Here is a 15909-nt window from a genome sequence, read left to right on the forward strand (position 1 = left end):
ACCCAAGTGATCAATCTAGTTGTGCTGTTTTGGAGCTACGTAGTTTCATACAATGGAATCTGGAACAGTGTGATGTAGCCCTTAAAAGCACAGTTGGGGTTTTTTGTTCATTGTTCATTCTTACTCCCTAATGAACCACTCTCGTGTTGTTATCATAAATGGAGTCTCCAATGATTGTCTGGTAACCTCAAAATAACAACAGGAAGTGACTGCTCCCAGCCGAGAAATAGTCCTGCACATAAAAACTCTCTGCAAAACCACAACTTTATACTTTGGTTTTTGTGCAAAGTAAACAAACAAGATAAAGCACATTAATTAGAGCACTTTGGAGGTGATGTTTCTGTTTTTTTACATAACCAGGCTAGCTGCTCACCAAGAAAAACAGCTGTTTCTGGTAGCTTCCTATTTACTCCACATGAGAATGGTATTATCTGATCCAACTCTGACCAGTCCCCTTAAATCTGAAGTGCTTCATCTCAAATGCGGTGTCATTATGAACTAAAACTGAATGAATGTAACATCACTCATTCAGTATGATCCCACTTCGATACCAATACAACAAACAACAAATGAAAAATAGCTAAACTACATATTCGGGCTGAAAAAGAAAGAGAATTTGCAGCCCCAAAGTTCATGTAAAGTCTCCATAGGGAGTTCAACAGGACTGCCAGTTTCAAAATAAACATGCAGATAAACTGATCAAAGCAAAGTTGGCAGATCCATATTTAGGCTACATCCACACTACTACCTTTTCATTTGAAAACCGCATTTTTAACTTAAAACGATCTCTGCCCACATGAGCGATTCAGCTCTGTATCAGTTTTGATCCCCGTCCAAACTAACACACCTGAAAATGCATATTACATGACCACTTATGTACACTGGGCATGTAACCTCCAGTGTACACGGGAAGGTGCCTGCCGGTGTACACTGGTTTATCGAATGATGGGTTGTTTCCTACACATGTAAGCTTTTGTATCATTGGAAAATACAAAATGCAACTGCACAAAAGCTGTTAGCAAAGATCCAGAAGAGGATCATGTTATAGGAGCCTGACGATTAAGCAAAGGCTACGTCATGACCAAAACTACCCAATCAACAAGCTGTTGTTTTTTTTTATGTATTTTTGGGGTTTTTTCGCCTTTAATGGATAGGACAGAGTTAGCTGTGAAAGGGGGGGGTAGAGAGAGAGTGGGGGAGGACATATAGTACATGTCTACATCATCGTTTCCAAACATCTCCATTTCTGTCCGCCCAGACTAAATTGCAGCCCCAGAGTTTTCAAGCTAAAACGGGGCGAGCAGCATTTCTAAACTTCTCTGTTTTAGCAGCTCTAAAACTCTGGATTAGTGCATTTCAAACCAAAACGTAGTAGTGTGGATGTAGCATTAGGAAGGGTTAAAGTACAGGTAAGGTACTCACTGATATGAGGTGCCGGCAGAATGCGAGCAGCTCGCACGGGACCATGACGCACCGAGAACAGCTCCTGGGCTTCCCCTGCCAACTGAAAGAAATGATTTCAATAATGCATCAGTACATATATCAGGTCCATCAGGGGAAAGATGTTTTGCACTCATCAATTCAGACCAACATTACAGTAAAGTTTAAGCTTAACACACATATTCAGCCATTAGACCAACCAGAAGTGTTGTCTACCTGTTGCTTCACATGAGTCTTATATCAAACAAATAAAAGTTATGTTTATACTCAACGTTGGCAAATGTATTGCGTGTGTCCTTGAGGTGACTCAAATGTGCGGAAAGCATTGACGATTTGCAGAGCTGAGTTTTTGAATATTTTAAATGCTGTACTTTTCCATGTTTACCAGTTAGCAGTCCTCTTCCCTGCCTGTGTTGGTGCATAACTGCTTATCTTGGAAAATTACAGCCACTTCCAGGTCAGTGAAACAGTGTGAAACCCTTGGTAGTAACGTGTATTGCATCACATTCATGCTTGAGCATAAACATAAGGCAAACGAAGAAGGGGACCTGCTCCTAACTAAACTGGTCCATAGTGCTACTCGCCATCAAAGAAATCCAGAGGTTAACTTTAAGGGCACCTTTTCCTGTCGGTTGCTGCGAGTCTGCAAACACCACATTTATCTGGTATTAATAAACAACTACCTTGGGACAAGTGTTCATTGTAGTCTCCATAATGTGGAGAATAATGTGTGAAATAACCATGAAGGATATATGTCTAGGGAGGTCTCTGCAAAACAACAAAGCACAAGGACAAATAATCATTTGTTCACACTGTAAGAAATATAATCTATTCCAACTGTGTGGAATCGACTCGTCATAGAGACGGAGACAAGGGTAGGCAAAGGGCGGAGGATGGGGAACAAGGGCGGTCTGGTGGTTTAAGTTTCAGCCAAACCACCAAGTAAAATCTACTGAGGACAGAAGAAAAGGCCCGGCGGCATCGCGCTGGAAACGAGCTTCCTACACTTACTGTGATAGAGCCAACAAGGAAGGGTTGGGGATATGGGGTTAATGCCAAGTGGGAAGGAGCCCTATGATGTCTCTGTCCCAGTCTGACTGTACGCACAAGAAACACTCAACACTGTCTTTAGTTTTAATTGCATAATCACAAAATAATAAAGAAAAAAAATCACTGACTGGAAGCTCAACAAGTTTTTGATGAGATGTTGCAAAGTGTGTGTTTCTGTCATAAGCCTTCTTGAGGGACAAATTTCCGACATGGTTACGGTAAGTCTTCAGGAAATGAATGCAAGTCTACGTAATGTCCAAAAAGTGACCTACCACAATGCGTGCGTGCGTGTGTGTGTGTGTGTGGTCTACTAACTATTAAACTATTACTCATGTTGGGACAATCTATAACTGTTTAAAGAGTCAAATTATGGGGACTTGTCTTCCTTATGGGGACAAACAGAAAGTCCTCATAGCATGAATGATGAAAGGAGAAGACCCCTCCAAACATGTAGCCAAAATTAATATTAAGAGAAAAATACACCACTCGGCATCCATCCATCCATCCATCCATCCATCCATCCATTTACATTTACCGATAAACATTAAAGAATGTCCTATTAGAGAGGATTTTTAAGTTTGGTGCATTTCTGGTCTATTACAGCAGACTTACAACCGCAGTGTAAAGCACTTAATGGATGTCTGTGTGTGCCTGTGTGCGTGTCTCAGCTGTGTTCCTATGTGATGCTGGTATATTAGGTCAATGGCCTGCATGGCTCTCAGCATGTGTAATGGCACGTTGTTCTAAGCGCAGAATGCCCCACTTTTGTTATTCTTTTATGCGTTAAATTACACTGAAACCTGCATTATCACTTTACGAGTGATTTAATCTGTTTGTTTTAAGTCTTTAAGCCCATCTGAGGGGATGATCGCTCTTTTGTGCAATTAGTAGCCTTTTCAAAGTGGTGGATTTGGAGCTGCGTTTTTATTCAAAGTGCTTAAGACCCAGCAGTGGTAGATTAACACTGGAGACTCGAGCAGGTTACACGAGCGCTGATAGCAGGAATAAAATGAGGTTGGCAGCAGGGTAAGATTCCTATACAGGCAAATGGGCCTGCGAGGGGAATAATGGAATTTGCTGGATTAAAATGAGACGATGGGAGGGCCGGAGGTTAATGCGTGGGGTTATTGTGCATTACCCCGCTGCTCATCCTCGTCTTACATGGCTCTGTGTGACATCTACTGCCATCCACAACATTGCCACCATTACATTAGAGGCCTTGTGTACGCAATATGCCAAATTGCTTTTTCAAAGTTGTTTTCCCCGGAAATACTGTTATTCATTATATTCATTTCATTTGTGGCTCGGATGCTTTTGTGAAATCACAGTGTCTGCTCTTCTGTTTTAATCTCTCAAATGTAATGTCATAAGCTGCGAAGTGATATTTGGGCCATATTCACAAGTGAGTACGCTCACTAACACAGTGCTGGACATATTGGAGGTTTGGAGGGAGCAGGTGCTTTAGGGATCATACACTAAAAGGTGCCTGTTCGTAGGATTTCATAACATGCAATGTTAAAACTCAGAGTGCATGGGCCTGGACTGAGGCAGAGCAAACCGGTAGTCACTGTTTTTTAGGCGAGGCATCCACAATTAATATGCTAGTGATGTAGATACAGATACAGATGACACCCTGAAGGAGAATAAGCAGTGTGAAGTGCATCACGTCTACACTGCTTATTGAATAGTTAACTGGCTGCACAGATTTAAAAACAAGTCAAAGTGATAACAGCTTAAATTGCAGCACTTGGAGATCAAATGTGTTTTGTGTTAGTGTTAATTTTGGTCATTAACATTCTTTGCAATAAATGTGATTGTGTTTTCAGCTGTTTCCTTCATAAGGTTTGTTTGAAATTTCAATTAGAATTTTTCAGTAGTTTGTTCCTTAAATTAAAATCATTTCCAGGCCCCTGCTTGAGGTTTACCGCAGATATCAAACACCTTTCTCCTTTTAACCAACCAAAGGAATTAGAATTTGAATTTATCCTACACAAAAAAACATGAGGTCACACTTAAATATGTCCTGTGCAGCTTTGGAGTTTTGATTTATATGACTATGTCTAAATGTTGGGTTTTAGTGTCAGCTCCTCAGAATTGAGGACACAGTACATAGCTACACTCTTCACAGCTGAAGGTCCCATCCATTAGTATTATTTTCCTCACGTTTAGATTTTATCAAACCATTTTCTGCAGAAGGGTTTTTTGTGTGCTTGGAAAAGGAATCACTAATACTTTTTTTCTCTAACATACTACAGCCACGCAAAATGTGCACAGCTCACTACAGAAAATTAATTCTGTTTTATTTTATGCCACATATTAAAATTCTCTCTCAGGCCTAAATCAGAACTACAGACCTAAAACATGTTTGTAACCGGCACATGCATTAACACAGACACTTGCTGCAGACACCTGTCTTCCCAGCAGGTCATTTCATCTCAACACGTAGGCAGACAGACAATTAGTCCACGACAGTCTGCCTCTTATCAGGCTGTGGTGGGCGACACCTCTCCAGTGTGAGGCGACAGTGATCTTCATCGCCTAAACACCTCTGTCAGCATCCATATGACCAGTCAGGAGTCCCCATCTCACAAGTGTGTGAAAGCGTGTGTACACGTGTATGTTCATACTCTGCTGGGCCATTACAGAGGGTGTCGGCTTAGCAACTGTCACAAACACTTCACAGCCACTCAAGGGCCAGAAACCAAGGCACCTTCAGTGCTTACTTAAAACCCTGCGAAAAATAAAACACAGCCCAGAAACATCCCGTAAACGTTCAAAACTGAAAGAACACAATGGGGAGGGACAGCATGTGATAAGAGGCCAGGGCGAGCTGTGTGAATCAGAAGTGGTGTCGAGCAGAGCAGCCTCACCACGCTTACAGTATATTTTACTGGGTGTGGAACAGCTGTAATCCTCTGCTGCACCATAATAACTGCAAACAGAAAAATCTTCCAGCGGCAAAGGAGTTGCCACATCACAGCGGCCGATGTGTGCGTTCATGGGTAAAGTCAGATTGTGTCCCGCGGCCCTTGGATGTTTACAAAGAGGCTGATTAAGGACTTTAGCGTGTTTAGATCTCACAGGATGTATGTGAAGTTTGCATGTTTCAGTGACAGCCCCTACATGAAAGGTGATACTCAAGTGAGCCAAGGCTTCGCAAGGTTGTGGGTAATTTGTTAAGTCACAGAGCACATTGAAATCTTCTAATGATTTTCCAAGAGTGACTTTATAGAAGTGAATTTCCTAAATGAGACATATTACCCATGCTACTTGGTGCAAGTTCTGAGGTCAGGGCCATAATGAGAATATGTTTTAACAGCAGAAAAATGCATTTCAACATGCAACTTGTTAAAAAAGGTAACCCATATATGTTGAAACACATATGTTATACAGTAACTGGAGATAAATTGGTGTATTAAATATAGGATTCTCTCTCTGTGGTGCACATCTGATCTGTAAATAACAGATCATGTAAACCCAGATCCCCCTCATTTTACTGTCCCAGATGATCAAAAGGTCTCCATCTTGTGGCCATATTGCACATTACATCAGGAAAGGGCTGAAACTGGAATAACACAGTATGTGCTGCATAGTATTATGTATTCATTCAGTTTGTTAACAAGCAGCAGACACAATGTCACCCATGCAATCAAATTCAATAGCCCTCAAACTAAATAAATTCACTGTGATACAAATACTTCTTCTCAACTGTGTGGTAGTTTCCAGTGATGTAATCGGGGGGTTTTACACTGGACTTTGATTTGGTCTATGACCCGTCTCCTTTCCTCTGATTCCATATAGATCATTACTTCTTTCTTTATACTGCTATTATTTTAACTATTCTATTATTACCCTAATGACTCATGGCTATTACCCAAATACTGTCATTGCAGTAAAGGAGCATTTATTTCAGGACTGTTGTATTAGACTGGATCAGTTTCAGAGGGAGAGGAAGAAAGATTCAACCATGAAGCTAAACTAACAACTGGGCAGTTGCCATTTTACTCAAATACAATTAAAAGAGCCGCACTCTATGTGAACTTGTATCCAACTGTATCCGTTTCCGTTCTGCTCGATTCTAAAATTAACTTTTTGAGTGGCTGCACGAACTCAATCAGTCAGTCACACCTCACTGACAACATCAACCAAACACCACTCGTGCTCTGTGTGTTTATTTGTCCACCTTCTTATTGTCTCCACCACCTTTGTTCAGAGAGCTGTGGAGAAGGATCGGAGGACCTGTGTTACAGCTCTGGTTGGAGGGTGAAGTGCTACTGTCAAAAACATGGTCAATGCCTCCATCTAGTGGACAACATGAGTTGAGTTAAAACTGCGGAGAACTAAACCACATGCAATCGAGACACCCATTACTAAATGAATATGATTTAAAATATCAGGATCAGTTCAAGGAACTTCATATGTAATACAATTGTTCTGAATTACCATTGAATATTATCATTGAACACTGAAGTGCAATATAATATACATGTTTCTGTTTTGGTATCTTGTTTCAAATGTTATGGTTACACATGTTTACGTATGTTTAATAATCGTCACAAACAGGTTGTTGGACTTAAGTAATATTTATGAAGTCTTTTGCTATGTGTTTACTTGAACACCAATAATATTCATTTATGAGCAGATACTCTTAACATGCTCCTTTGAATATAGCTAACCTGAAATACTGTGTACTGGTAAGGAAACACAGATAACATACTTGTTATATCTTAAACTATGATGTATTTTAGTTGCATTTTATTTGTCAGCGAATTAATCACACAATTGTAACGAGGAATTAAAACAATATTCGATGTGGGTAAAACATAATGCAGCACCACTATGTGCCTCATAAGGAGTTACATGATGTCACCCTCATTGATTGACAATCAAATATAGGTCAAGCTGAAACGAGCGAAGAATCCACCAACAACCACGAGGTAATAACGAGAGATCTCGGCCACAGAGAGTAGTTTACACTCAAACTATCTAAAAACATGTTTATGATGAAATAAATAAGATACTGAATGCTTCGAACCAAAGTGTATGTTTTTGGAAGTAATAACCAAATATCAGAGTGCAGAGTGATAATGTCTCTGCAGCAAACTGACAATAGAAACAGCGGAGTTGCACAATACACAGATAAGTTGACTGTGATTTTTCCTTGTTGTTGTTTCCTCACTGTGAATCTTCAGGTACTCTGGTGCTTTACGGCATCAGACATGTCCTGACACGTTCCAGCTTCAGAGGGTGTTTGGCTTTTGAACTCAGCACACAATATGTACACAATGAATCAATACACAATAACATGATCAATTTGAAACATGTCAAGTGACATGATGAGCCTTATAGCTTGGTAACATTTCAGTTCAGAGTGTCTACGGCATAAACAAATCGATCTACGACCAGTGGTTTTGTCACAGAAAGTCATTACGTAATAATTTGAGAAGGGTTTTGCTTTTACGACATAAAGTAAATACAGGTTATCTGTGTGTTGTATATTTCAAATAAACATGAAACCATCTCTTTAAACAAAAGACTGTCTTACATAATTGGAGATCAATAGACTTTACCTGGATACTTGTGGGTCAATATATTAAAAATAATTGTTATTTTGGTGTTGATTTTTGCGTCAGCCTTTTAAGTGATGTCCGTGACAACTATAACAATATATTACACAAGTGACTTGGTTTGGGTGTAAATCTTTTCTGTCCCTATGTGATAAAAAAAAGGAGCATGGTGTGAGATGAAAGTACAATTTTTACAGGCCCATTACACTAGTGACTTACAGATACGCCCCAGATCTGCATCCCATCCGTGTAGCCAATCATGAGGCAGAGGGGAGGGTCAGTAGTTCCACTGTGCATCTCCATGAACTCTGGGTTGCGAGCAGTGTCTGGGCAAAAAGAGAGGAAGACATAACACTGTTTATTGAGAGGATGTGGTAAAAAAATGCAACACATGAATTAGATCAGGTAAATTGTAATGTTTTCACTGAGATGAACCCCAGAACAAATTCACAGTAATACATATACGTTTTATAGCATATTTTTTTTCCTTCAATCAATCATCTACTGTTTTTCCTTTACTTTTCATTTAGGTTTATGAGCATTTATGATTCCAAATCCAAATTTCATTCCACTTTTAATAACTAGAATTTCCCTCAGTAGAGTGTATAAGTCCGCCAAGACCCAACAGTCCCCTTAAATTCAATCAAGCTGCACCAAATTTCACACACTCATAGATATGAGTTCCCTAGATATGACAGATTTTTCCACAAGATCCATGAATTATTATTATTATTATTCCCTGGTAAAGCTCTGAAAAACAACACCCCGTCTCACAACGTTAAAGACCTTCAAGGTTGAAAAACCTGGATCCACCGTCGGATCCAGATCCACACCCAAATTGAACGGTTTCTTCCCTGACCCATACCTCATGGGATTCTCAAATTTTTTGTAGCCAAACTTTGATTTAACAATCTAACTAGTTATTGTTCTCATATAGTATAGTTATAGATGGAAATTAATCATTGTTTTTCACTGAAGATCGCAACTGAAAACCTCAAAGAAAAAAGTGGCTAATTAATGTGAATCATTGACGTCTGTTCAATGCTCCGAAACCAAAACTCAAGCTGTCCGACACTGAAGTGAGAGACTTACCGTTGAAGTCGGCTTTCTCAAAGCGAACCCATATTATCTTCTCTTTTTCATCAGTGAGTGGAGAACCAGTATATGCCTGTAGAAACACAGAAAAGAGAGCAGGCAAACATAAACAACAACAATGTTCAACATTCACATGAAATGTAACTAAAATCCCAAATCTACTCATTTAAGTTAATATATTAAGGATAAGGATATTTGTAGCAGAATAAAAGTAAAGAGAGGCTCCTGGCAGACAACCTGCTGACAGCCAAAGTGTGTATTATACCACATATTATCATTTTCTACATTTAACACACCTTTGTTTTTGTATGTTTGACACCTGACATCTTTACTGTAGTTTCTTTTTACTTTTCAATGCCTCCTATCATGTTTAAGTTTTTAGACTGAATTCCAAACTTTCGTGAAACCTTTGTGCTTCATTGTATTCTCCATTTTTCAGTGTCATATAGAATTTCCTTTGTTAAGATGTGAAACTTACTTGAGATAAAAAACGCTTTATAATAAACACAGTGACATGAAAAATAAATGTTCCAAAGTCTGTTCCTGTGTCCCTGCGTAAACTACAACCTATATGCTCCTTTCAGGTCCAAGGCATTTGGGGTTTTTCAGTTTCAATTGTCAAGATATATTTGTATGCATCACAGCTCAGACCTGCTTTACCTCAACAGTACTGCTGTAGCCCAATTCCATACCACATACTGCAGTGTGTCCAGTGTATGTTGACATATACTGTGCAGTTTTATAGTGACAGACATTGATTTTGTGTTGTTGCACTGTCAGATGTCAATAAAATAACTTTGGAATGCTACGGCCAGTCTAACTCTTTCTGTAGCCGTCTCGATTCTTGTGTCTCGCCTCATGATCAAGACATAATGAACTCATTTAAATCAGTCATGTTGTAGGGTGATGTGATACGACTTGCAGATGTTGTGGGTGAAGAATCAAATACCTGGGGGACGACATCCTGCAGGAAGGTCACCACGCTTTCCATGTAAGACTGCTCCCTGTGACAGCAAAAAGCTTGTCATCACTTATGATAATGCAGTTATCCACATAACTCAGTCAAACAGGACATCAAACTCTCAATATCTCCACAACTGTTGGTAGCAATCTCAAAACATATTTAGAGTCATGCTGCAGTGTTAATGACCTGCACGAGGGGAGCATTTAAAGGAGTGACGCTACTTTTACTTGTAAAATAACAAATGCTGTCCTTACGTGGCAGCTTGTGCTCGCACCAAAACCCCTCCAGCACAGCGACTCGGTCTGCGCGGGGAGTCGGATGCCATCTTCTCTCCTGTTGGTTTTTATCCTGAAAATATACAACACGATAGTTTAACATGATAGCAGCACAAACACTAAATATATAATCACGTTGCAATCACACTAACTTGCACTCTATTTTTCAGCAGCATGCATTTACATAAAGCATGCATCCTTATCCACATACACATGATAATGCCAGGGGTCAATGGGGGCTGGCATTGTACTTACGGAAACCAGGTAAATAAATGAAACACCTTTACAATTTAAAATATCATTCAAATTAGAGCAGTATCACAATTTGTAGAATTTATACAAAATGTTACCAGTAAACACAGAGAATGGTGGTGGAAGAGAATGCTGAAACAGCACGTTATCAATAACAGCATATTTACAAATTAGCACAGAGTTGAATCAACTCTTCATAATAATTTGATTATCTAATATGTGCTTAAGGTGTCACCATACTCAACCAGTCATCTTAATCCACACAATCTACAGCTCTTAAAATGGCCGTGAGGGTAAAACAGCCATCAGTCGACTGAAAACTGGAACCTTCTAAAAGGAGGATTTATTCTGGTGGTATTTAAATTGCGTTGCTCTTAGCTGTGTTGATAGTGTGCGTCATGATCTCCAGTCCAGATCCTACTGTCACTGTTAAACAGGCAGCCAGCGCACATCCAAGCATCTACTCAACAACCAATCATCAACCAGAACAATTAACACCAGCCCCATAAAAACATTTATATTTTTATGTGTAGGAACAAACAACAGTTCTATTGGTGCAACAGCTGGAGTCTTGCAGACGTGTCACTGGACTGTTACAGTGAGGAAAATGTGCCTGACAGTCAAACGTTCAGTTCACCTAGTCAGTGTATGCATGTTCCAAAAGGCTTCTCCTTACATTTCTGTCCCCAAAACAAAAAGTATCAATGAGAGTGAGTGAAATAAGCTTCCTACAGTGTGTGTGTGCGAGATCACCCTTAGGAGCGCCCAGATAAAAGAAGACAACACCCAACGGCCTCTTATCAGTAAAAGAAGACAGCACCCGACAGGAAGTTCCAGCATCTGACTGCGACGTCTCCTACTGACACCTCTGTGTCCGAGAGCCGCTGTGGAAGACCCTGAACATGCTGGAGGAATTCTACTGCATCTCTGCCCCCTGAGCGTCTATGGATGCCCGAGCAGGAGGATGTGACTGCTGCCACTGTGATGAGTGGATACTGGATGGATGCACGTGATGGGAATATCCACCACATTCAAATCAGAAGAATGCAGAGACTACTATAACCATGATAACTTCCCTGTAGTAAAAGAGATGTGATCGGGTGAAAGCAGACGGTTTAGGCAAACTAGAAATCCTCAACCAACTATTCCACACACATGTACAGTACATCCCCCCCACTGTCTTACATTCAACCATACTGGTCCTGCCAGAAGTAACCACTGCTGCTGACCAATGGCAGAGGGTGTTGATGCTCTACGCCACGTGGAAAAAAAACAGCCTGTCAGCTGTTTCAGTGGAGTTTATATGATGGATAGGTCCCTTATCGGTGTGTGTGTGTGTGTGTGTGTGTGAGCAACCATCAGCCTGAGCAACAACAACACAGGACACGATGGGCTGCCTCCAGTTACCAGCGTCTCCATCGTTATGAGCTTCTGTCGCAAAACCCCCCACTGAGCAGAATGACTGTCTCAGCCTCGGTTGGGGGAACATTCATTCATTTAGCTTATGGCACCAGCAACCAGCGGACACACACGGGCAGCACCTGAGACGACTGTCACAACAACACAGGCTATAGGCTAATGCTAAAGTTGCATAGGTGGATGAGGAGCCAGCAGCTAACTTGGCTAGCTAGCATTAGCTGGTCTAACTCCCCTGCAGTGCAGCCTCGAGGTCCAGGAGCTGGGTGTCATGTGTCAGGAGGGTGTTGCTGTGTCTGGAGCTACGAACCGAGCCGGCGGACGCTGACGGTCTCCTCGGGTTCGAACTTGTGTGCTGCTTCGTGGCTCTCCACCAAAAGATGTCAAAACATAAACAGGCGAGATTTGCAGAAACTGTGTTGTGTCAGTGGGAGCCAATCGGAGCACGGGAAGGTGTCCGCCGACCCAATCAAACAACAGTGAGGGCGGGACCGTTGACAGTTGCCTATTAGAAACGGATAATTAAAAAAAATAAAAGCCCTGGATGTCCCATGTTCCCAGAGATGTGTGGTTCAGTCTTTGTCTGCAGACTGTGGATTAATGGAGGAGCAGTGATGCAACACATGACATCTTGCTTTGTACTCTGTTAACTTATACAGCATAAAGTCTCAAATAGCAAAGGAAGCACAGTTTCTTTATATTCACCATAGTGAGTGTTGCTGTGTTTCCACACACTCTGATGGCTGATGACATGTTCAGGTGGAAGCTGGGTGGAGCTGTGATGGAGGGAGGTCACTAAACGTCACCAAAGCATTTGTTACAGCAGCCACTTTGACATGGAATGATAAAGGAAGACGCAGGTATCACTGATCCCAGGCCTTATTGATGTCATTACTGATCAGCCCTGTGTGTTTACTCACAGGCGCATGTCCAAATGGCTGCAGTGTAAAAAGTTCTGTTAGAACAATGAAGATTAAACTTTTATCACACAGGCAGCATGAAACATTGTAAAGGAACATGTTCGTGTGTACTGCCGGAATATAATGTGTTTGTATGTTTGGCCTTCACAATTTTTGATTAGTACTTTCTTTTCTTCTTTACAGATGTTGGCTCATACACACACCGGCCGATAAAAAGATGTTTCCTTGTGTTGACTGTAAAAGAGTTCATATGCAAACAATTTATGTAGATAATAGTTCATAAAAAAAATAAGCTCATGGATTGCATAAAATGATGCACCCTATCTTAAGTTGCTAAATTAACCAAAGCATGTGTTATTATTAACATTTATGTTGTAATGATTGCATGCAAGGAAAACATTCCTCCTTAAAAGTAGCTGGTCTGCCCGTGGCATTTAAGCAAAGCCATGAATTCAATTATTTTTTCCAGGCTGCCTTACGTTAAGAAAAAAAACCTGTAATTCACTCATCTGACCTTCTTTTCATTTGTGATGCATTGACAAAGAAACATTACAAAGCCTGTTCATCTTGTTAAGCTCGTGTTACTTCAACCATGTATGATGGAGACGAAAGATAGCTTAGCTTCAACCTCTTAGCCTTCCAGAGTTTATGAGATTAGCTTGACCTCTGCAGTGTCTCCTCAGAATACATGTTTCCAATGCAGCTTCATTTGCTCACCACAGATAATTTAGTGAAATCATTCAAAACACAAACTACTTGTGTTCAATCACCTGTGTTGCTTAGTTACAATCTACTATATCGACATGGTCTGAAACTACGGAGCTAGATGTTTGGCTGACTTCTGTCGAATATTCTCACCATGATGAAACTACATGTTATCATGCGTTCAGTTATAGTTGACTGATGTATATACGTTTGCCACAAGAATAGTGGTTACATAAGCAATGAAATGAGCCACAACTGTGCATGTAAGTGCACATCATAGGGGCCCTCATAGCACTACACCGCTGCATACAACAGTATCTACACTAAGAATGGTGTGGAAACAAAAACATCCTGTGAGCTGCAGCTCTGTGTTGATGAGAGAGGTCAGAGGAGAATGGTCGGACTGGTTCAAGCTGACTGACGAAATCACTCTTTACAGCAGCAGACGATCTACAACAGCAGAGACCACGTCAGGCTCCAGTCCTGTCAGTCAAGAACAGAAACCTGAGGCTGCAGTGGCACAGACTCACCAACACTGGACACTTGAAGACAGATGGCAGAGTCACAATCTGCCTGGAGTCAACAACATGAATCCACGGAGCCAACCTGCTTTGTGTCAGCAGTCAAGGCTGCTGGTGGTGGTCTGACAGTGTGGGGGAGGTTTTCTTGACACACACTGGCTCTTAAATACCAATCAGTTTATCAACCCTGGTTTTAATTTCACAAACATGAGTATTAATGTTGACCATGTCCATGTCTTTATTGCCTCAGTTTACCAACTTCTTCCAGCTTCCATGGCTTCTTCCAGCAGGATAATGCTCCATGTCCCAAAGTAAAAGTCTCAAACTGGTTTCATGAACACAACAGTGAGTTCAGTGAACTTCAGGCATTTAGAACAGGAGATTGGCAGAATGACTGTGCAGCTGAGATGATGTGAAGCACTCAAGTCAAAACGTGATGCAGAATCTCAGAGGAATCAATGACACGAAGAGCCGAGGCTGTTTGAGGGCAAAGAGAGGAGCTTCCAAAGTGTGGGTTATAAGTGCTTGGTGAGTGTATTTGTGTAGCGGTTCCTGTTGCATGCATCCTCCTGATTTTTTAAAGTTTTTGGGTGTGTTATTGGTATTTGTTGCATTTCTGGGTTTACAGAACATTTCTCTTAATGTTTGAACCGTGACTCCTGTGAGTGATTTGTCCTTATGTGCCACCATACTGCATTTATTTATGTATTGACCAGAGTTTATTCCTACAATAATTCCTTTATTAAAAAGATTTAAGAGCTTTTTAAAGTCCAGCAACAGTATTACTATGAATAGCATTATACACAGTAGTATTACTTGTATGTATTTGTTCAACTGCAGTAACTTGAACATAAACACAAACACTTTGCTGTTAAACTGAGGCGTAGTGAGATTTTTTACAGTGATGAATCTGAATGGTGATTTCACTGCTTCAGTGGTATTGTGCACGCTGGCTCACTGTCACAGACTGTCATGGCTTAGTAGCTATAGACGCATCATTAACGTCAGCAGTAAAACCTCTGATTTATAAGTCCAAATGTCTGCTGTGAAAAGGACCTATTCACTCCATGTGCATGCACTGTTGTTCTGAAAAAAGGTCGGGATTGAGACAAGCTCATACAATATGATTCACAGCTTTAGCCGAAACTGCTTCACAATATTTACACATTCAGTTTATATTTCTTTTTTCAGCTTCACCCATCCAACCAGACGGAGCTAGAGAGGATCCACCATGAAGAATGTCATAAAAATCCAAATCCAGGTATGCAAAGCTTGGGGAGACTAACAACAATCAGAACCAAGAAGGCTAATCAAGCTCGTCAGTAACTTCATTGTAGATACAGAAAGCCCTCATTAATCAGGGATCTGCAAGAGTACCATATTTTCCCTGATGGTGATCTTTTTGTCAGACTTGGGGCATAGTCGGACAAGAGCCTCTCAGATTGAAGCCTTGTTCTTATAGGATTGTTGATCGAAGATGAGTGCATTAAAGCTAGAGGGATGTTTCAGGGATAAATGATGTACCTAGTGGGAAGGCTGGGGGGGGGCAAAGGCCAGGGAATATTGAGCGGCTTGAGTCAGAATGGATGAGAAGGGCTGATTGAACACAGGCATGGTGGCAGTCAGAGTGTCATCCACAACAGACTTGCTCGGAGTGTCAGTGAGGCTGGATGAGACAGAGAACAAGTGGGACAGGAGACGTTT

At 40.9% G+C, this 15909-nt stretch overlaps 1 protein-coding gene across 5 annotated transcripts in view; it reads right to left on the reverse strand.

The window, feature by feature from the left end:
- The window catches only part of bcas3 (BCAS3 microtubule associated cell migration factor), a 318499-nt gene extending 306017 nt beyond the window's left edge, over nt 1-12482 (reverse strand). For all 5 annotated transcript variants that reach the window (XM_035154599.2, XM_035154598.2, XM_035154597.2 and 2 more), the window contains exons 1-6: nt 12370-12482; nt 10371-10464; nt 10102-10156; nt 9150-9225; nt 8277-8383; nt 1423-1504 (exon numbers count right to left, since the gene is read on the reverse strand). In XM_035154599.2, the coding sequence (XP_035010490.1) occupies nt 1423-1504; nt 8277-8383; nt 9150-9225; nt 10102-10156; nt 10371-10441 (391 nt within the window). In that variant the 5' untranslated portion in view covers nt 10442-10464; nt 12370-12482. The remainder of the gene's footprint in view (nt 1-1422; nt 1505-8276; nt 8384-9149; nt 9226-10101; nt 10157-10370; nt 10465-12369) is intronic.
- Nucleotides 12483-15909: the final 3427 nt, after the last annotated feature.

The sequence above is a fragment of the Hippoglossus stenolepis genome, chromosome 4 (genome assembly GCF_022539355.2).
Source record: "Hippoglossus stenolepis isolate QCI-W04-F060 chromosome 4, HSTE1.2, whole genome shotgun sequence".
NCBI lineage: Eukaryota > Metazoa > Chordata > Actinopteri > Pleuronectiformes > Pleuronectidae > Hippoglossus > Hippoglossus stenolepis.